The sequence below is a fragment of the Typopeltis vanoorti genome, chromosome 3 (assembly GCF_054136105.1).
Source record: "Typopeltis vanoorti isolate ZY-2024b chromosome 3, IOZ_Tvanoo_1.0, whole genome shotgun sequence".
Classification (NCBI taxonomy): Eukaryota; Metazoa; Arthropoda; class Arachnida; order Uropygi; family Thelyphonidae; genus Typopeltis; species Typopeltis vanoorti.
Genome location: NC_143551.1, coordinates 100,522,153 through 100,545,751, shown reverse-complemented (window position 1 = coordinate 100,545,751; position 23,599 = coordinate 100,522,153). Strand labels below are relative to the sequence as shown.

At 35.4% G+C, this 23,599-nt stretch overlaps 1 protein-coding gene across 1 annotated transcript in view; it reads right to left on the bottom strand.

Moving 5' to 3' along the window:
* The window catches only part of LOC150108423 (uncharacterized), a 104,527-nt gene extending 81,258 nt beyond the window's left edge, over positions 1–23,269 (bottom strand). Inside the window, exon 1 of the mRNA XM_090390463.1 lies at positions 22,594–23,269. Within this exon, the coding sequence (XP_090246589.1) occupies positions 22,594–23,269 (676 nt within the window). The remainder of the gene's footprint in view (positions 1–22,593) is intronic.
* Positions 23,270–23,599: the final 330 nt, after the last annotated feature.

The window sequence follows — 23,599 nt, the reverse complement described above, 5'->3', positions numbered from 1 at the left end:
ATGACAAACTACTATTTAACACTGCGGAATTCTTTGTGGTCTCTTCATCTTTTCCGTCCCATTAGCACTGATAGGAAAGTCTCTGGCCGAAAGGAATTTGTGTACTAGTTCTTGTTCCAGGAAAAAAAAAAAAGGAATTTTCTCTTTCTCAGAGGAACGGAATTGTGAATATGGATTACTCTTCACCGAATTCATGTGAGGAGAGTGCTCTCTTTAAAAAAGGAAAGAAATACACTGGCAGCCAAAGTTATTGAATCAGTGGCTCGCCAGCACTAAGACTGCAAGGTTAAAATAACGTTTGCACCGCAAACAGTTTTTAAGCTGATGTGGCTTATATATACCTAAAATAAATGTTTATTTCTTTTGTTGTTATTTCTCTGTAGAGTTTGAACAATAAACTGCCGGATTTTGAATCCTGCAAAAATCTCCTGGCAATGCTATTATTGAAACATATTCAGCATAAATGAAAGTCGAAGAAGAAATAATAATAATAATAATTTGAATATTTCAAAATATAACTTGCACTGTTTATTCTACTTGCAATATGTTTTTAGTTTTTTATATTTGTGTAATAAGAGCTAACCACTTCATTCCTACTGGTTGAAGCACGGAGATAGATCGCCCTACGCTCACCAGTACTTGGTCATTAGATCTGTAATTTCTTTTAAAATATTGTCACTTACCTCATTTATCTTCCTAAGTGGCCTTCACTGACCAAGGTAAAAAAATGCAATATAGTTCAGTGTTTCCTGTTATTTTCCTGTTTTTCTGTTTCCTGTTAAAAAATAGTATTTATCCCGATATTTATCAGGATATTTTACGATTGCTGTCCTAAGACGTGCAGAATAAGGAATACTGTTGATAACTGTACTGTTTCTCACAGTTAGATCACTATATGTCAGTTATTTCAGCCTAGTGGGCAGCTTTATGAATTGGTTTCTCCGTAAAGTCTGATCACTGCTGTGATGCAATAAACCTCATGCTTGAGTTGAAGTTTTTATTTTTTAAATGTATTTTTTAATATTAATTTCTATGTGTTAATTCGTTCTTGGAAGTAATATTTCACGCAATTCGATTACTGCTTAACGAATGAATTAAATAGAAAGAATCTGCTATAGTGGTCTGTCATTGTGGTCTCTTTATTCTGGCTACATCCTGTATCTGTTTTTGTCATTGTTGTTTTCTATCATCATTTATCTTTTTGAACAGATTTGACTTTATTATAACTTAATCTTAAAGCAAATGATCCTATAAAATGAAGTTCTAAAACTAAGAGGAAAGTAGAGAAACAATCTCGCCTCCAAATATTTTAGCGTAAAATTTCGAGCATAATCTGTAAAGTATTTTTTTAGAAATAAAACAAAACTTTATTTCCACGAAATAATCATTTATAGTCTTTGCAAATTTATCGTAGAAATCCTCTCCGCCTCCTAGATTTAGAAAATAGGACGTATTTTGGCATGTGTAGTATATTAAGCAGCCGAGGTAAGTTCAGGTAACTTGGTGTGTGTGTGTGTGTGTGTGTGTGTGTGTCAATGTTACTGAACTCAATATCAGTGAAAGGGTTATCAAAGTGCGTAGAGTCTTAAACGAAGGCTAATTTTCAATTTTCATCGACTTATTCAGGTAAAAAAAATAGACAAGTAACACAACGCAGTCGATAAAAAATCAACCCTCCACACCCTCAATTTTTTTTAAAGAAATGTCCTTTATGAACCACAATGAACTCAAGTTTCCACTTTGTTCTACAGACCCACTGTTTCATTAGCATGATTAGTTCTTTATGTATAAGTAAGATAGCTATTATGGTAGTTATTCACATGTTTTGGCTCTGAAGGAAGTACAAGTCCATATTCTTTAATATACTTTTTTTTTCGTGTAGTAATCTAAAACACTGCATTGCTTTTGGAAATCAGACATGTGTCCGTACTTTCATTTTCGTTGTGAAAAGAGCATGGACACATGTTGTCTGATAATAGCGTTACGCCTTTCATTGTGTTCTGATTTTGTGATTAATGATGAACGCTTCGTTTATTCGACAGCATTTTTTATTTGCAGCATTCTTTATTTTTGCTTGTGACTGTACAGGAGAGCAAACTTGAAAAAATCTTGTACAATCTTGAATCTCTTGAAGTAAGATTCACAAGTATTTTCACATTGCACTCCGCTTTCCAAAGCAACGAGTATTTTCAGTCTATATAAGCGCAGTAAATATCCCTATGTATGAGGACTCAAGTGTCTTTTGAAAGTGCATCTCGCATATATAGGCACTTTGTTTCACAAAGCAAAGAAAAACATGGTAAACTGTTAAAAATAATTGTAGTTATGATTTGTTTAATTTTAGATCAAACGAATCATAAAGGTAATTCTTTAGATTGACTTTACAAGAACATCAAATATATAATAAATCTCATGATTGAAATTTTTAATGGGAGATTTCAGGCAGAAAATCATATTCGTCTTCTACATGCATTATATGTAATACATGGCAAACTGTTAAACTTACTTATCCAACCACGGTACATAACTATTAATAATTTTGTGGAACTCCTATTGACTTATTGGGACATATCCTTAACAATGGGAGAGAGAGAGGGAGGGAGGGAGGGAGTGATTGTTTAAGTTTTTAATCCAATGTAATTTGATGATTTGTTCAGCGCGTAGTATTTTTGTTTAAGTGTATGTAAACTGACGTTCCTTCTTCTTCTTCCTTGGAATTCTTTTCCTAATGTTTGTAAACGGATACTGATTCTGTAACTGCATACAGGAAAATGTTTTTCCATATTCTTTAATACCAAGCGATTTTTTCCATATTCTTTCAATACCAAGCGATTCCTGCATACAGGAATCGCTTGGTATTTATCTACATCTTATTCTCGTCTTAAAAAAAAAAAAAAATCCTCCTGCGCCAATAAAAACCAAAGCCATAAACACACATTATTCTATTAACCGAATAGTTTGTAAAGAAATATCTGCTCATTTAGATAATGGAGACTGTGCTGTATCAATATTTTTTATTTGCATTTGACTCAGACTTTGGGCCCTCACATCCTTCTCCTTCCTTGAAAATATTATTACGAACAATAAATCTGGAGATTTACATAGATTAGAATGTAAGTGTTCCTTTATTAATTCATTTATTAATCCTGTGGCTATTTTAAAGGATAGTTTCTTCTGCTCGTAAAGTTTAAAACTTTTAGGAACTTAATGCTGTATTTTCCTCCTCACCATGGGAAAAAAGACCATGGTGCATATGATAACATACTCAAAGTATTTTATCTGTATTAGTTAATCGCCAGAAGAAAGGATATTCATCTCTTTTCATCGTTGGTGCATTCTGTCTTTTCTACAATTTTCTTTTCTACCATTTTTCCCCTAGTTTCTTTTTCAAGTTTCGGTCTTCTTTTTCTGTTGCCTGTCCTTAATTCCTTCCTTCCTTGCAGCTTTCATTCGAAGCGTAAATTGCTTATCGAAGAGTTGAGGTTGTTTTTATCACTTAGGCTTCAATTATTTGCTTCTGTAAGTATCCATGCAGATCTAAACTATATAAAACGTAATTTAATGCCTGCATTGAGATGTTTGTTTAAGATGACGCCAACTGTTATTTCTGTTGCTTAACAGCTTTTAAGGCGCTTGTCATATCTTTGAGTTGCTTAATAAAATTTGCTCATCCTTAGAAACATTTGGTTCTTTTCCACCCTCTGTAATCCAGTATATTTTTTTTTATCCTCCACTTTGCCTGTGTACACACTCTCTCTTCCCGAAATTCTTTCTCAGGTAAAGTGTGCACCCGCTGCCACCCCTGACTTCTTTACTGTCGCGAGTTCAACCGTCGGTTTCTCAGTCATGGCTCATTAACGCCGACATGCAGCTAGAGGGCAAATGGGTCACTTTGGATACTGCTTTTCCACCACAGACGGAACCAACTTAACGTTCTATGGAAAACTTGTTGGCAGTCTACTCTCATTACCCATTATCTTTATGAAAACTTCCGGGAACCTCGTATAGGTCTGTACACGGAGTGGGGAGGACTGTTTCACGTGTTTATACAGCTCCCTGTTCTCTCTCTCTCTCTCTCTCAGTTACAAACATAAAACAGCAAGAGTTTTTGTAGTTGGCGCAAGATGGCGCAGTCTTCTTGTTGTAAGAAGCTTCTTATGTAACTACTGCCAACTTTTATTACTGACAGTTTAGTGAAGGTCATCCCTCTGTCCAGGAAGTGTTTTGTGACATGCTTTTAATTACGTTTCATTTTTTAATTTGGTTTAAAATACTTTGAATGAACTTTGAAATAATTTGGTTTAAATTATTGGACCGAAGAAACATTTCTTGTTCATTCTATGTGGGTATTACTGATATATTAAGTTTGGTGTGTTTTCAGTGTGATTTATTCAGCTTGTGCTGTTCTTTCTGTTTATGCAAGAGAATATGAGACAGAATTAATTTAGTTGAAGTTAAATAACGGCGGATACTTTCGTTATATTTTATAACCGAGTGCTAACTTCAAATTGATTTTAAGTCTCTTTATAAGTGTAAATATATGATGTATTATCTTTGCAAAAACCGATGTATCCAACTATCGACCAATTTGTATCTCAGGAGTGGTGGTGAAGATTTTGGAAAAATTGATTAGGGCTTGCATTCAGAAATGGACTGATAGCGAATCTCTATTTTGCAATGAACAACATGGGTTTACTAAGGGAAAGTCATGTTTTACCAACTTGCTTACATTCTATAACAATGTTACCATTGAACTAGACAAGAGGAATAGATACATCATGATATTTTTGGATTTTGCTAAAGCTTTTGACAGAATATAGCATAGTAGACTGTTGCATAAATTGGAGAAAATGGGTTTGGATTATAGAATATTAGCATGGATAAGAGGTTGGCTGACTGACAGATATCAAAAAATGGTATATGGGGGATGTGAGTCTGCAAGATTTAAGGTAACAAGAGTGGTGTACCACAAGGATCAGTGCTTGGTCCACTGTTATTCAATCTGTATATTAATATATTGGGAAGGATTTGACAAGCGACATACAGCTATTTGCTGATGGTGCAAAGATAGGTAAGGTAATCAGGAATGCTACTGATATGCAGTACTTGCAGAATGATTTGAATAGGCTGGAATTATGGCAGCGGAAAATGGGTGTCAATGGGTGTTCAATGTCAGTAAATGTAAAGTAATTCACTTCGACGTGATTAGATATCCAATGTAGTATTATATTGGTGGGATTATGCTAGAAGAAACTGATGAGGCTAGGGATCTTGGAGTGTTAGTAGATAGGAAATTGAAGTTCAGGAGCCATGTGGCAAAGATTGCAAATACAACTCAAAAGATAATTGCAATTCTGAAACGAACATTCACATGTAAAGATAATTTTGCCTCTTTACAAGGCCTTGATAAGACCTCACTTGAACTATTGTGCGCAGGTCTGGTCTCCTGGTTTCCGTTGTGATTCTGATATAGTGGAAAGAGAGTACAAAGGAGAGTGTTAAAAATGATATCAGGATTGTGGAATACTGATTATGAAGACAGACTGAGAATTTGTAGACTGCAGACTAACAAACAGGAGAAAGACAGGTTATATGATTAAGACTTACAAACTTTTGAAGGGGTCACAGGATTTCAATTGATGAGATTTTTCAATTTATGGAGGGTGGGGAAAGGACAAGAGGCATCCTTGGAAGCTGAGAATGAAGGCTTCCAAGAAGGGTATAAGGGCTAGATTTTTCTCTCAGAGGGTGGTGCGTGATTGGAATGGATTGCCATTGGATGTTGTGAGTGCAAGCAGTGTGAATGAATTCAAGCATAAGTATGATAACTGGTTTGGGTAGTATGTGGCCTCCCTCGATGAGTCTCTGACTCCCTGGAGATCTCTCTCTTAATAATAATAATAATAATAATAATAATAATAATAATAATTGCGGCGTTCTGTTTGTTCCTGCTGTCTTTATGCGTGAAGAAAACCCCTCCATTCCGTATTGCCTATTAATTCACCTTCAGTTGAAAAGCTCTTATAAAAGATATTTGCATTATCACAACAATTGTACCTAAATCTCTCTGTTTTTACTATATGTGTACTGTAGATACAATATTCTGTTGTCTAATTTTGCTGCTAAAAATAATCGAAACCAAAATTGAGATGTTTCGACAAAGTTTACTTTACATTCTGAATGCCAAATCCCATTAAGTTCTGTCAAGCCAAAGCGGAGTTAATAAGTACAGCCAAAACGAATATGATGGCTGCTTACGCCTTTTGGTAACGCAAGTGAGAAGAAGCTTATACGCTTTTCTTTATTATAATTCAACTTAAAATTTTGGAATAAATGCTGTTACTGAAAAATGAAAACAAATAATATTAATCAAAAAACACATTTGAAAAAAAAAAAAAACTATTAAATATTTCCCAATTTCCCTTACTAATATTTATCAATCGCCACTAATACAGCCAGTCTCGATCCCTCACTGTACCGCCAGTACATAAAGTTGAAAAGTTATTAGATACAATAAAGTATTTCCCTAACTCGGCAATATTTAACATCGTCGTTTAATGGTTCGTTAATGTTAATTTAATCTTGCTTATTATTATAGTACTCATGTGACCTGTGTGCATAGTAAGATGCTAACACATTTATCTCTCTTCGCCCAAATAGTCATAAGAAAAATGACTATTTGGGCAAAGTTGGACTTCGTTTTTTTTTTTTTTTTTCTTCTTATGACTCTTTGGCTCTCACTATCGAAAATCCCATTATAACAAATTCACTCACTACAACAAACTGCGATTAGTCCTGACTAAAAACTCCATAGGTATAATGCTGCTAAAAGAAGTTCACTACAGCAAAACTATCTGCAGTAACAAATTATTCTGTGGACACTACAAATTTACTATAGCGAGAATCGGCTGTACTATAATAAAAAAAATTATTACAATATACAGACTTCTCTGTGGAGACCTCTAGATAAGATATACAGGATAGCCCAGGGGTAATAGGACTATCAGAGAATTCATATTTAAGCAAAAATAAAGAAATAAAATAAAATAAAATAATAATAATAATGTATATACGCAATGTATGTGTAGAACATAATATTTGGACACTCAGCAAAACAGACTAGTTAACAAAATTATAATGAAATTGTAGTGACTATTGTTCTGACAACTGTTCTATTACATCTAGGCCACCCTGTAGGTCCACAACTGTCGGATAAATGTGTCTTGCTGAGGTCATAATCATGGCAACGGCGTACGTCAATGATTAGTGTTGACTAACTACGTATTTCGGATACACCACAGTATGCTTATGATTCAGTCTCATTTTAAACATGATAGTGTATATGTCTACTATGGATTGCTCACTCGATGCACATGTTTCGGAACGTTAATAGCTTTTTTTCTGTGTTATAACATTCATAGCGTCAAGGGGCATTCGGGAATACATTTCTGAATAGATTTAGTGTACCTATCAAATATGAGACATTTCTTATTGTGCAACTGGCGGATTCCTATCTAATTAATGTCAGGGTATTTACAGAAGAAACTTTGCAAAAGTGAAGTGAAGTGAAGTTCATGAAATAGATAAAGTTCCTTATAGAAGATTTACATAAAACAGCAAAAGCAAACACGTTAGTGCCCTCCTGATATTTCTAGTGCGCATCCGTAAGCACTACTACAATCTCCAAAATAATCTCAACCTCAGCATCCACAGTATTGTCTTGCCGTGAGTAAGTGCATACCGCGTCACACAAAAGTCGAAATTGTCTGTATTGTGTTCATTCAAGTTGTGCATAAATTTCAAGAAGTCGACGACATGGCTGGATTAGTCTTGCGCAGCTTGTTTAATGCATCCATGATTTTAATGATAAATTTTGTGGACAACCTTTTTTTTTTCAGGTGGATTTCGTAAAATGTGTGCGCACATATTAGATTAATTCTATCCATTCGTATATATTCAGGCTGGCTGGACAGATTGTAATGGTATTTGGGATAGGTCTAAAACGCACTATTTTTTGTAATTCTCTCAAATCGAGTATAGCGTACACAAGAAATCCTTAGCATTCAAGAATTATTGATGTATGGCGTTCGACTTTCTTCAATGGAAAAAATAATATTTTTTTTTTTTAAGATTTACCAGGACATGATTCAACAGTTTAATTAGCATGTTTAATGAAAAAGAAAAGTACTGTTGGTGGGTTTCTGTTCATTTTTTCTTATAATACAAATATTAATTAATTATTAATAAAGAGAGAAAAATAAAAATTAATTTTTATCATAAAAACATATGGAAAATGTAAAAAAGAGATAAAAATGGGTTGGATTTTTTGATCGTCGTGTAGGATTGCGGAGCGAGCCCGATCAGGCCCACTTGTTGCAGTCGCTGGATTAAAGCACCAAGGATATCCCTAAGAAAATGTAGTAGTAGTAGTCTTTGCACTCTGAAGGGATCGTCCACATTGATCGGTGATCGTTATCAAAATTTCTATTATATTTAGAGAGAGAGAGAGAGAGAGATAAAATGTTTTTAACATCATTTTGATTAAATATAACAGCCTAACTAACAGAAGATTAAACGTGTAATCCATTTACATTCCAGTCATGGATAAAGAATTGAATAGATCAGGAATCTTATTCTTCAATAGTTAGCATAACTGTGATCGTTGTCGCCCCACTCCTCAGAGCTTTTGCTTGGACCCTTTGTCTTATGGGATTTCGCGATATCCCACAGTCTACATTCCAAACATGAGTTTTTGCAATTCCTGGCATTCAGTAAGTATTCTTTCGGTGTCACACTTGGCGATAATTTTTCTTCGCTAGGTGTGACCGAAAGGTTTGTCATTGGGGGAAATAAGACAGGCTTTTTTTAAGTTTGTTTTCGTCATATAGAATTGAATTATCATCTAATGAATTAAAAAACAAAACAAAACTGGATAACAGCAAGAAAACCTGATGCTGAATCTCCCCTTCGCTCATGAGTGTGAAGATTTTATCACAAGTTTGTAATGTTCAGGGAACACTGGAAATCTTGGAAAATATTCTTGAGAAATGAGAGATTATGCAGTTCTAAAGTTCAGGGTTTGTAATGATGTCCTGTCTTACTGTGAGATCAAAGGTTTATTAAGGTTACAGAAAATAAACGTCTTCACTAAAATTACTCTTTCATATAGCATTCATTTGAATGGGAAAAAAAGTGTCATACAAACCATATTAAATTAATTTTTATCATTACCATCGATAATTGCAATGCTGAAACGAACGTTCACAGGCAAAGAACAAGATGCCATTTGGTCTCTTTACAAGACTTTGATAAGACCTCACTTGGACTATGTGCGCAGACCTAGTCTCCTGGTTTCCGTTGTGATTCTGATATAGTAGAGAGAGGGTGCAAAGGAGAGTGTTAAAAATGATATCAGGATTGTGGAATACTGATTATGAAGACAGACTGAGAATTTGTAGACTGCAGACTAACAAACAGGAGAAAGATAGGTGATATGATTGAGACTTACAAACTTCTGAAAAGGTCATACAGGATTTCAACTGATGGACTTTTTCAATTTATGGAGGCTGAGGAAAGGACAAGAGGGCATCCTTGGAAGCTGAGAATGAAAATGAATGCCGCTAAGAAGGGGTGAGAGCTAGATTTTTCTCTCATAGGGTGGTGCGTGATTGGAATGGATTGCCATTGGATGTTGTGAGTGCAAGCAGTGTGAATGAATTCAAGAATAAGTGTGATAGCTGGTGCGTGTAGCATGTGGCTTCCTTCGATGAGTCCCTGACTCCCTGGAGGTCTCTCTTAATAATAATAATAATAATAATAATGATAATAATCACTATCGTTAGATTTTAATAAAATTGCCCAGAGCGTTCCACTTCGGATTATTTTTATATTGTTTTTCCAAAACTTGACAATGCTATCTTCATCATGATCTCTATGCGATGTTTTTCCTAAAATCCTACAATTTTGCGATACATTTTTAAATATATATAATTAATGCTGCTTTTCCATTTTCCATTATGGTTATTAGAGAAAATTATATTTGATTAAGTATTTTCTTTTGCAGCATTTTTTTTAGAAACACTGAGTTAAGCAAGGAGTGGGCTCTTTATTATGATGAGTACGATGATTCATTCATGATTCAAGTGTAACCAGAGAACTTACCGTTCGCTTTTTTTTCTTTTTCTGCAGTCTTCCATCTCTCAGATTTCTCAGAATCATGTGTTAAATAATTATTAGTAATTGTTAAATTACTAAAAAATAAAATAAAGAACTCTTTATTTTATTTTTTATTATTTATTTATTTTAATCAGAGCTGCCTTGATAATTAAGCAGAAAACAAGTTCAGCCTTTCCTCGGAAGTCGTGGGTGCCCCCGAATGGTTCACTCATTAATAAAACTCAGAAGTGGTAATTATAGACTTGCCTAATTCGAATTTTTTTTTATTAACTAATTTCCGAAAATCCAAAGAGCACAGCATAATTTGAAAAACTGCACCGTATTTGAATTTTTCACTGTAATATGCAACGGCAATAAGACATCCAGCAAGAAATTTTGATGAAAATATTTTTGCATCTCCTATACATTTCATAAAACAATACTGACCATATAAAACAATATTTAGCATTTATCTTTTTCTAATAAAAATAAGATATTCTTACAGTTTTTGATAGTACACAATTATACTTGAAACCAAACTAAAAGCAATAAAATGTCATGTGAGATATTTATTTTCAAAATTACAACTTTTAAATTTGCAATTGAGTATATTAAAGTGTTGCAAGTGTTTTTAATACTATGCTATATGAAATAAGTGGACGGATTATCGAGTACATGCGCAGTTATGCTCAGAAATAAACAGTAATATTTGACCATTGTTTTGCTTTCCCTAGAAAGGGTCTCGCTCCCCCCTTTCCTCCATCCTAGGGGGAAGCAGCCCCATAGTTTGAAAACCACTGCATTAACCTATTGACGAGGATTCGCTGAGCGTGCTATTCTTCGCCAAAAAAAAAAGTGACTTATTTAAAATAGCAAAAATAAAATAATATATAAATAAAAATTCGGAAAACAGTGACACTATATTGATCTAAGTCTGTGTCATCAATTCTTTTATTAAAAAATATTGCACTCATTTTAATAGAATTTCTTCTACGTAGATGTCACAGTGATTTTAATTATCCCGAATCAACATTTTTTCTTCTTTTTCTTTTCTTTTCTTTTTTTCTTTTTTTTTTTTATATTGATTCTGAGTACGGACTGGTACAAATTTGTTCTGTTTACACGCCTGCATAAAACTTCCTTAATCAAAGAAGAGGTTATTGTTTTCTTAATAATATCGCAAGAAATCCGAGTTCCTCCAGTAGCACGTGATGCCACTGGGAGATAAACAATCGCCAATCGTTTTCACAAGTTGTAAAATCAGTAAACCTGAATAGGTTAAGTATGAATGCTCATTTCATTTTCTTAAGAAAGAAAACGACTTAAGAAATGTGTCTGTGTTTGGATCCAAGGTCTCCTGTAAGACAACGTGACTTTGTACGTGCAATGCGGCATATGGGTCTCTGTGCGAACCGCCCCATCAGCTGACAGGTTAATCGAGAACAAACGACAATGACATCACCTGTAAATGTAGGGTTGTAACGATTTGTTCCATATGAGCAGTAAAGGTCTTCTTAGATCCTTTGAAATAACCGGCCTCGCACACTTTCTCACGGTCGATGCTATTTGAGAACGATCTTCCCCTCGAGGTCAATTGGCCGTTATAGATATAAACGTATATTGACAGGTAAGTTCTATCTCTTCCCCAGTTCAATTACCTGCCGACTCGATGTCTACGTGTCGGCAGGTAATTCAAAGTCCTTGAGCTTTCCTCAAATTCTCTTCATATTCAGTATATGATTTTCCTTTGTTTGCGTATTTTCTCGCATCACCTAATGCTGCAGTGCAGTTTTTGATATCTGTTTCTAAGACATGCCGGAATTTCAAAAACGAGTATTAAAAAATTTCTACACGTCTGCATATTGGTAATTTTTTTTAAATGTACTCGCTCTAAGAAAATTTTGTCGTGCACATCCTTGGATAATTATACGAAGTGCAATGTTGGAAAAAAAAAAAAAATCATTATTAGGACCTACTTCATAGAAGTAGGTCCTAATAATGGTCAATGTAATGACATTTTAAAAAGGAAAAAAATTGAAAATTTGTTAAGATTGAAATAATACAAGCTATAATATGAATATAATATATAATACAAGAGTGATGAACACCACTATGACAGTAATTAGCAGTAATACAAGTAATAATAAGAAAATATTACTGAGAACAGAAAAAAAAGTAATAGACTAGTGAAAGGATTGTGTAACCAAGAGCACTAATCATGCGGGCTACTAGAATATTAATGAAGAGAATACAGTCACAATAAAATGACTATATCTAGAATCTTGAATCTTTTTTTTTTCTTTTTTAGCTAACATTTGATACATTATGCCACCAGCAAGGTTGTTTTATTTTAGAATGGTCTGCCAGAACACAATCTTTGATTTGAAATTTTATGAATGAAAAGTTGCTCCTCTGCTGTAGTCTCTCTCTCTCGGTGCAGAAGAAGGGACGTAATTGGTGGAGGGTGATTTTCAGTAGATTGTTAGTGTGTGAAAGATTGAAATGGGAATGAAATGTTTAAAGGATATGGAGGTAAAAGGATTAAGGTAAGAATGAAAGAAGTGTATATGTGCGAGAATGTAGGAGGTATAGTACGCCCACAAATACGAGACCCTTCGACACTTCTGCGCATGTCAAAAGAAGGAGAATCCATTCCGATAATAGGGTAATCAATCCGTATTGCGGGATGAGTGTTTATTTTTACACGTCGGAAAATTAACTTCTCTTTTATGATTTGCTTGTATAACAGTTGGAAAATTTTACGTATAAAGCACACGTGATTTCGGGTTTTGGTGACCAATTCGTACATCGCCTTATTTCTTTCTCCGCTTCAACATGAATTGGCTCTTTTTGTCAGTCTGCCAACGAGAGCTCTCGCTTCTGTGGTCGGACTATAAAAGTGACAGCGCCCATTAAAAGTGAATTTATATAGGGTACAGAAAACACAGACCAAAAAAAAAAAAATCTTTATTTACTGACTTTCTCCTCTTTTTAGAACAGTGTGCATAAAAGAGAAGGTTTTTGTGTCGATGGAGTACAGATTAAGAAATTGAGACATTTGTTAACTAACATAATTTTCATTTCGATCTTGTTGAAATCGGGCCTGAAGTCCAGTTTCCGAATGGTGAAGTCGCCTTGGTTCATGAAATATTATGATCACATGTTTATTGTGATAAACATGGTTTGTGAAGATGTAACATACCCAAATAGATTATTTGCTTTTTTATGGCACTTCCATCCACCTAAAGAACATAACCATGAGTGGAAAATGGTTACATCAGAAGCGTGAAACTGAAGTTGCTTTGCGGTCGTAGTTTCGAAGGATACTAAAACTCAGATACCACTGGAACAGGAGAAAATAAAAAGGCGACAGAGAACAGGGGTCATTTCTGGAGCTCAAACTTTCGGTTCAGTTGGAGAAAAAGCCACGAGAATTTTATCGTATCTAATTTGGATTATATTCTTCTGATCTTTCTTTGGATAAGCTTCTTCCTGATTTTTCTAGTGAAAAATCACGAAGGTATTGATGTTATGTGTTTGAAATTGTAGGAGGGCATATATTACGATCATATATTCAAGAATTAGAGGAAATGTAATAAACCAAGGTATTGGTCTCTTTTCTGGATAATGATGCAATGGAACCATCTGAGTGCAAAAGAAGTGGAAACATAGTTGGACAAAAGTTATGGTCAATAGCCTTGGCAAGAAACCAGAAAGCTTGACTGCTATTTGAATATGATAAAAGTTTCCTGGTTTTAGCCCTTTCAGATTCAGTTTTAGATGTGTTGCTAGTTTTCTTGCAGCTATTTCGGGCTTTGATATAAACAAAGACTGAAGATGGGGATTTCGATATGCCCGGTTCTTGTCTTGACAGACCTGGCTCACTTCTTGGAGGATTGAGGCTTAGATAAGGAATGAGAATTTATAGTGGCATGAGGACTGAATGTTTCGATACCCATAAGAATTGCCTCAGCGATAATTTCAAAGCAAATGTTTGGATCAGAAGACTGGAAACAATAATCTGAGCAAGGAAATGAGGGCATAGAAGTCACGAAAATCATTCCACTCGGCTTTGTTATAATGCTAGACAACACGTGGATGAGAGTGTTTTAGTAGGAGAAGAAATCAATAGTATATTGTGGTCTGAATTTTATCAAACAACATTCAATTAGAAGCGGAAAGCAATTAGGACTGTGAACATTAAATTAACATCTCCAAGAAAGGTGATTTTACTATTAGAAACTGGGACTTAGATAACTGACATTTAAGGGAAGAAAAGGAAAGGAAATTACAACGTGCAGATGGTTCGTGGGATTAGGAGAGCGACAGAAACGACAAATAAATCTGATTGAATGGAACTGAGAGATTTTTAGCCAAAGAATACTCAAAAGAAATTTTAAGTTGGAAACTCTCTCGCATGGTATATTACAGCAAACATGCACAAACGTTACATTTGAGACGAAAATAGCAAACGGAGTGTTTGTAATTGGGCGGGACGTGGGGATATATAGTAATAGATTCCCTTACTTATCCGCACACTTCGAGAATTTACTCGACTTCATATCGGCAGAATAGTGGGAACACGATTATTCAGTAGCTAACGGGTAAGCCTACAGGGTTACCATTAAGTTCGGTCCAGTACATAATCTAGTGGCGTTGATCCGTGGAATAATCATTTTGAAGCTGTTCCATCGAAAATAAGAAATGTTGGATCTCTCCATAATGTGTAACATAAATCTAAAAACATCGGGCATGCTGGTAAAAATGGGGGAAAAAGTAATCGAGATTTTTTTTTCTTTAAAATCTATAGTTTTTAGTGTCTTCGAGCTTCCATTGACCAAATTGATTGTTTACACTGAATAATGAAACTCATCTACCACATAGTTTACCATTTCCTCTGATAAGTGCGAGCGCTACATCTCAACACCTGCCTACATTAGTTCACTGGATCCTTACCAGCTAGCTCCAAGTAGTGGTGGTGGTGGTAGCCTAACATAATTTTCATGAGCGTTTTTGACTTTTGAGGTTTTTGGCCGTAGACCAGTATTTCCCAACGCGGGGCGTACACCCACAGGGATTTAATTTGAATATTTTGGGGGGCAATTAGAAAATGATGTTGCATTCGTCACCTCATCACCGATATACTCAAAAAATCACCATTCTCGGCGATAAATTATCGATGTTGCAATCCTGACTTTCCGAGATAAAAAGCTGGCAACACTAGTACAGCAGTCAACATAAATACTTGGTGGCGTAAGTGTGTTAAGGTTAGATCATAGCATCTGTCACTTCTGAAAAGTAAACAGGTACCAATTTAATTTGAAGAAATGCAAAATGACTTGGAACTTTATTCAACATAAGAGGAACAATAGCATGACTTTGTGACGAGACAGAGACCAAATACCCAAATTCAGCTAGTTTTGCAAGAAAATTACTGTTGTCATATTTAGTTGAATGTGGCTTTAGTGCTGTAAATCACTTGTTACTGAAAAAAAGAAATTATCTGGTATCACAAACCATGCAGATTTTAAATTGAAATTGACTAAATTAGTACCTCAAATAAAAAATCTTTGCAGCAGACATCAAGCTCAAGGATCACATTAACTTGGATTTTATTTTCCTGAGTTCGATTTATGTTTTATAATATACAAAGTGTAATATAAAATTTATATTCATTGAAGAAAGTCAAATTAAAAATAGTTTTACCTATGTTCCTTTTTTATTTGAAGTACCTATTTATATTATATATACTTTTTTTTTCAGAACTTGGTTGACTATTATGCTACGGGGGGGCATCAAAATCTGAGGTGGGGCATAATCAAAAAAGTGTTGGGAAACACTGCCGTAGACGAAAGAATCGTGCACTCCACTTAGAAAACCTAGAATTTCATCATCATCTCTCTCTCTCTCTCTCTCTCTCTCTCTCTTTCAGGTCGTGGCATTCAGCGCCTTTGGTTCTAACCTTTTAGACAAGAATTCTCCAGGATTTTTGATATTACCGTACATTCGGCAAGTTCTCCATTTTTATAGTTAAGATTCTTGTATTCGCTTCAAAACTGCTTTGGCTTTTATATACTAACCTAGAATCACTAGTAAGTTGCTTATCCTTTTCTTTTTTTAAAACCAGTTTTGCATTTTATTCAGTATAATGACTGAATAAAATTCTGGGCTGTGAGACCAGTGTATTATGTCTATTTATTGCGAGTGTTCGTCTGCCGGTTTTCTCTTTTGTGGGATGAACAAACTCCTAATTTCAGGGAATGATAAGAGAACTGGTGATCATAATTTGATTTCAAGCTAATTATCGTGTTTTTAAGCTATTCGGTGTTTAAAAAAATATTACTGGAAAATCTGGGATATTAACAAGGGTTCGGTAGAATCTCACGTGGTGAGTATAACGTGAACAATGTATTAAAATTCATGCACAAGCACTATAGACTACTACTTACTACTACTACTACTGCAATGATGTCAAATTACGTTACGGCAGAAAACTGCAAAACGGTAATGGTAAAAAGAAGAAAGCCCAAGAAACATGATAGGAAAGAGATGGAAAAATTTGCCGATGTTATGTAATTAGCAAGAGACTTTAGGTACTTAATTTCCATTTCGCTTTCTTGTTAGCTCAATAGCTTCTCACGGCCAAGTAGCTTGGCATATTTCAAACCTGAATATGCTGATAAGCCTATCTGCGTCGTGTATTATGGCTGTCAATTGCGTACATTCTTTTGGTGTGCCTATTTTGTGGAATGAAAAATTTTCCTACCGAGTTTCCTGGAGGAAAAATCTCTCCACCTTTGTATCGACATCTTTCCAACCAAAAGGCATTGTCGAAACGGCCCGAGTTACGGAGGCTCTGTTTAAATAGTTTAAAAAAGGTTATCGAACAAGACCTAGTAAACTTACAGAAGAAATGCGTAAAATAAAAATAAAAAGCTGTTTGAAAGCAATAAGACTGAGAATTCAAAAAAAAAAAAAAAAAAAAAAGATCAACAGATAAATGACAGAGAGAAAGATGTTAAGTCAAAAGATCGTCAAGAGAAGATACTAGAAATTATGTGGGCAGTATGGCAGATGCTAAAGAAGCTGCAACGTTAGAAAATTGTATAAATCGACAAGAAAAATAGGCTCTGAAGGTAGCAAGTAAGCAAACGCAATAAGGAACATAAATGGAATGCTGCACTCTGAAGAGGGTATGATTGTTGAAAGATGGAGAATGAACTTTAATGAGAAACTAACATAACACAATCATGAATTTAATTTGATTTATCCTGTGATGACACAAGGGCCGGGATTCTCATATGGGAATTCGGCACCATCTTATGAAACCAGTATATTACTATTGGTGTGAATGTATTTTTGTCAATGAACTGCATGCTATGTTCTACTGGCCGGTTTTTGCTTGGTTGCGGGACGATAAACCATGATAACTCACTTTCAGCTGAAAAGCCCTGATAAACGTTCTTCGTGTTCAAGACAGGATTCGAATCCAGGTCTGTCATTCTGGGTGAAGAATGACAGAAAAAGAAGGAAAGATGGTCAGGAGAGCTGGAATTAGAATTAGTTGCAAAGGGCATGGGGAATTGGGGAAGATGGATCTTGACGTTGTGTTACTGAGCCCGAAGAGAATATTTATTATAAATATTGAATTAAAATTATTTTATTGCAAATACTCAAGTGAGAGATGAATTTCGCCGCCTGGTGTGAGACCATCGTCATCATCACCATGCTTATTGGAAATTAGAAGTGGCTTGAAAACTTTGGACTCTTTGAACTGGGTTTCCAAATTATTCAATTCTTGGTCTTTGTCATCGTGCTAATATTAACGTACCGCAGGTTTATAACCTTTTGCTGGTGTGGAATTCATATAACAAACGAAGAAAAAAAAAGACTCATCGAAATTAATGTGAAAAGTACAAATTCAAATAACATCCAGAGCCTCGAAAGCGCCCTTCTAGGTGATATTATGGATAGTCTTAATTATTGATATATGAACAAACGAACTGAAGACAATTCGTCTCTCAGTATTTTCTCCACGTATGAGGCTCAACACTATTATTTTTAATATGAAATTTATTTTAAGAATTTTATTGTTTAATTAGAATGAAAGTTTGGGAAATGCCGGAATTTTATTACTAAAGAAACGAAGAGTGGGTATAAAAAATTGATTATCGTTTTTCTACTCTTTCACCTGATGGTACATTTTAACTTAAATGGTGAAAAATAAAAAGTGGCTGTGAACTAGTGACGTAGCAGAAAAATCATCAAAAATTTCCTCAGTATGTACAAGTAACATCCATTGTAGTCGTGCGATTAAGTATACAAAATAATAATACCTGAATTTATGTAATAGAAATATATTCAATCCCAAACCACTCCTATTTTAAAATAGGTTTATTTATTAATATCCTTAACTTTTAACTCAGGAACAAATGCTGCTTCAGGTTACTTTTAGAGTTTGTAAAATATTAAATTAAGGGGGAAAAAAATTAAAATAACGTAAGAGCCCTTTGATGTACCAACACAAGGCCAGTATACTTCCTGTTATTTATTTGCAACCTAAATTTGTTTTGTTGTTTGGAATGTAAAGATGTGAAACATACAACTTTAATAATGGCAGTAAATATATTACAGTAAAATCTGTGCAATACTTTTTGCCATATCTCGCCATATTTTTGCCATTCTCGGTGCTCTTCCGCTTCTCCACTTCTACAAACCCTGCCAATGGAAGTAAAAAAAAAAAATACCATCTTCTATTACAGTTGTTTATTTGTGTGACAGTTTCTATAAAAGACAACGCAATCTCTTACGGTGAAACTATTTTTACAGGGTGTACAGGATTTCTTTCATTTATGTAAAGGCTCAGAGAGAGAGAGAGAGAGAGAGAGAGAGAGAGAGAGAGATGATGTATTAGCTTTTGCAACTCAGCAATGCAACATCCAAGTGCTCACTTGCAAAACCCCGTACTCCCCCCCCCCCCACCTCGTTCACTTTGATCCCGTCCAGATAAGTGACCTCAGATATTCATGGTTGTCTTGCAGTAGCATTGGAGGAAGGAAATTTGGAGGAGAACGCTGAAACTTTAGTCCTTGCACGTTTTCGGAGCGAGTCCAAAGGTTGAGTATATCTATTTCAAGGACCATTAACTGTGCAAGTGATTGCAGTCGTGCATAGCTTGAGATGGCCGTCTGACGTCGTTAATTCCAACAACAACCCCTTCTACGGTACTTGACGTGTGGAATTATGTCCGACAGGCACGTGAACATTTAGAAGCTTTAATGCAATAACTTACATGCACCACCTCACAAACAAGAATTTTAATGGAGTTTTTTGGCCCACCTTTTCTTCTTTCGTGAAATTCTAGCAGCCAGCTCACTCTGTTTTTGTTTGTTTCTCCTGTGCTTGCATACTCTTATTTTTCAGCGAATTTGTCTTTTCTAATGCACATCCTTGTGGTTTATTTTGTTCCCCTCCGTATTACTTTGACTTTAGGATCCCTGTTTAGGTGCACCTCTGAAAACGATGTCCCCCTAGTCCGAGTCTATTTATGTATTAACAGCAAAATCTTGTTACGTTCTCCTGTACAGGACTCCTTCCGGTAGTATTAACTACAGTTATTTTGTAAACAGTCGACGTCGACAGTGTGTATATTCACACATGATTTTTAAAAAAATGTAGTTCAATTGATTCATTAGTATGGCGGTTCTTAACTTTTTTAAATGTTGTTAAGAGAACATTTTTATGATACTGTATATCTGTATATACAAAAAAAAAAAAAAATGACGTTGATTAAACTTGCTTTCTTAGTCTTAAGAACAATCCGCATAGTTAGACGTTTATAGTTTACTGTATCATTATCGCTCAAGTTTTCGGAGGGAAAACCCTTCCGTCCCTATGAGATTGGCTTATCCACCTTCATATGAAAGGCCTTGATTGAGATTTCACCTCGCGTCATGGACGGAATTCCACTTACTGCTTCTTATTGTTTTTCAAAGTAGACATCTTATAGAAATAAGCAAATTTGAAATAAATTACGGATCATAGGGGTGGAGAAAGAAAGATAATGATAGATAAACAAGAAAGCAGAAATAGAAGTCAACCAAATGATGAAATGAGACCTTTAGCAATAATTAGAAATGACAATTTCTAAAATTTGAAAAAAAGAACAGAAAAACGCGTATACAGAGGGGGGGGGGGTATATCTCGTGATCTCGCGATCAGATATGACAGAAATAAGAGAGAGAGAGAGAGAGAAAATAGTGGTGTTCATTAAGAGGAGAAATTTGTTTCTTTTTGATCAAAACTCAATACGACCAGGAGTTAGCAAGTGAATAAAAAATATTATGAATCAATTGTCCTCTTAATTGCTCATTTCAGCTTGTTCCATCTTTTGATCCAAACATGAGAATCTGTAAAGTTATAGCACATTAGTATTATTGCCATGGGTGGGCCGAAGTTAGAATAATTGGAAATACTTCTGTAGAGACCCAAAATGGAAAACTTTTTCAAACCACTTCATGTCTTCAGTAAGCAGAATTGGTGGTCTTACAGTGAGTAATGAAATTCACCTACTACCTAAAGATGATCACAAACATCCATGCCCAGGGCGAGATTCAAATCCGCAGCCTGCTAGTTAGAGAGAGGAGAAGAAATCCACTCAGCCTAACAAGTCAGAATTTTGCAAATACAAACAGAAGCAGTTTATTGCTATCCACTGAAGAGGGTTATGAAACTTGACTCAAAATTCTGCATATCAGTTTTTTTCATGTAAGTTTGTCAATTTGAATAATTTAATAATCATATTCTATTTTTATTATTTTTGTACAGAAATCGTGAGCAACGTCATTCTGCCAGTAAATATTTTCAAATATCTTTTATTAATTAAATGTTTTTATAATTTTTTAAAAATAATTTTCCAGCGAAGATTTTATTTCGAATTGGGTGAATTGCTTGGTTTAATATTACCAATGTTATTAGCGTGTAAACTTTATTAAATGATTCAAGTTTCTTTGCAAATCAAGCCATCCGAATCATAAAATGGAAGCTCGCCGATATAATTTAATTGCATCACTTGCAGTTTGAAGAGAAACATTTAAAACTGAATAACTATCAGGACGAATTGCTGAGATACACTGAGCATCATTGTAATAATTTTGAAAGTGTATGCGTTTTGTAGAATTGGCATATGTAAAAATGCAAACAAAAAAAATTTCAAGTGAACATTTGTCTATGTGTTACGCCACACATTGCCTTTTAAAGCGTACTACTTCGAACCTTAAAAAAAGTCGATTTTTCTCATTTATTTTCTTACTACTATGATACCTGATCGAGCAAATGTTGTAAGCATGAGAAAGAAAAAAAAAAAAAGAGAAATTTAAAATGCTATACAATGATATAAATGATCTTTCCTTGTGAAAGAAACGATAGAGCCGAACTGTTGTAGTTGTTGAGGCTTTCAGTAAAGTAATATATCTGAGCTGTTATTTGGGATTACGGTGGAAGCAAATAAGACTATGAGACCAGTGTATTGCATTTCAAATTCGTGTGTTTTCAGGCTTATTTGCCTGTTTGCACGATTTTAAAAAAAACCTTTCCGTATATACTGGAACGACAGAATATTTGGTGCCAAAATGGACCTCTTACTTCCTCCATCACATCCAGTATTTATGTGTCAAAAACAATCTTTTTTAACTGTCCATCTCGTAAGTTGCGCTGATAAAAGGAATTGTTTAATTCATCATCTGTTAATGAAACTTCAAATTAACTTCAACTTGAGAGTGATAAAGAATCCACAAACACAACAAATAAGGATTAACATCTTTATTAATAAATAATGTCTCGCTTTCAAACTCTTTGAATATTATTTTAAAATTCATTCAAGGATGGCATTAAATAAGTTGAACATTTAATATAGAATACATTTCACTGTTCACATCTCTGCAATTCATTTTCAAATTATTCAAAGAAACACTCAAGCTCATTTATGCATCAATGAACACTGTTTGACGTATCTTCGTGTCCAACGTATCATTTTTCACAATTATCACCGCTTCATTCACGTGAGCACATCAAGTGAAAAGAGTTCAGTGCATAGGTGTGATCCTGTTGCGTTGGCATGATGTCTATTGTTTATTCTAAAGTACTATGCAAACTTTTAAGATAAAAATGTTTGTTAGAATGATACAAATGGAAACGTTTCTAACGGCTTTTATCACAATCAAAGCTCATTTAAACTGCATGCCATGTGTTCTTTGAAATTATTTTCCACATAATCATTAGAAACTCTATATATCAATAAAAATCAACTACTGTATGGCAAATTAGTATCATTTAGGCACTAAGATATTAATAGTTAAAATAGCAAACAATAAATATATCACTGAAAGGCACAATAATGCAAGTTGGCCTGCCACCTATCCTGTTCACTCACTAACTTACCCAGGGAGGAAATGTATTTGATCGCTAATCGGAGAGTGTTGATTTTGGACAATCTTCGAGGAGGTTGTTGTTGTTGCTGAAACTGAAGAGGAATAGCTTGGCGTAATCTTTCGAGCGCCGAATTCAAGCGATGCATCCGCCTCCTTTCTTGCCGGTTGGCCAGCATCCTTTTGCGATCCAGCTCGATCTGACTCATGGGTCTCTTGCGGGATCTGGATATGGAGGGGCAACTCAGAAGTTGACCTTTAGGGTGTTGCCGTACCGAGTGAGTGCAGGAACTCCTGTCTGCGGGACAGCGTTGCGTACAGGTAGGACCAGGGGCGATGTGCGTCTCGTTAACTGCCGCTTCCGGCTGGCGGAACATTTCGTTCGCTGGAACGCATCGAAAAAACTCCGGGCAGTTCTCGCTGTCGTCCGTCTCAGGAACGCCACGGGGGCAGAATCCCTCTCCGTTAGTCGACACACGGAGCTGTGGAACTACCTGTGTCTCGTGTAGACAAGTCCTATTGCGTTGCATCAATTCCTGGTGGGGCATCAGACCACTACCGAAACCGCAGCTTACTGTCCTGCCTTTGCTCGTTTCAAAGGTCGAAAAATCGTACCTGGAAATGCTGGTATCAAAATGTCCGTCGATCATTTCAGAACGTTCAGAAGGGCAAAACACAAAGTCGTCCATCGTGCTAGAGAGATGGGACGTGAAAGACTTCTCTCGGACTTCAGTCTCGAAAACTTAAGGAACTCGGTGTGGGGGTAAGCACAGAGCACGTGCAAGATCGATTTTTGTGCGCGTCTTGGCTAGTGACACAGTACCTAAGAAAGGTGCAAAGACGTGCTCTTACGGCTACAGTTTCATGGCGCGCGACTGCTCTACCAGAACTCTTTCTGCCCTGACATTAAAAGGTCTGCCCAATAAATAAAGCTGTCCACCCCAAAAGGTACTCTACCCCACCCACCCACCCCATCCTCCAAGCAATATATCTCCAGTTGTCTCAGCAAACGATTTCCC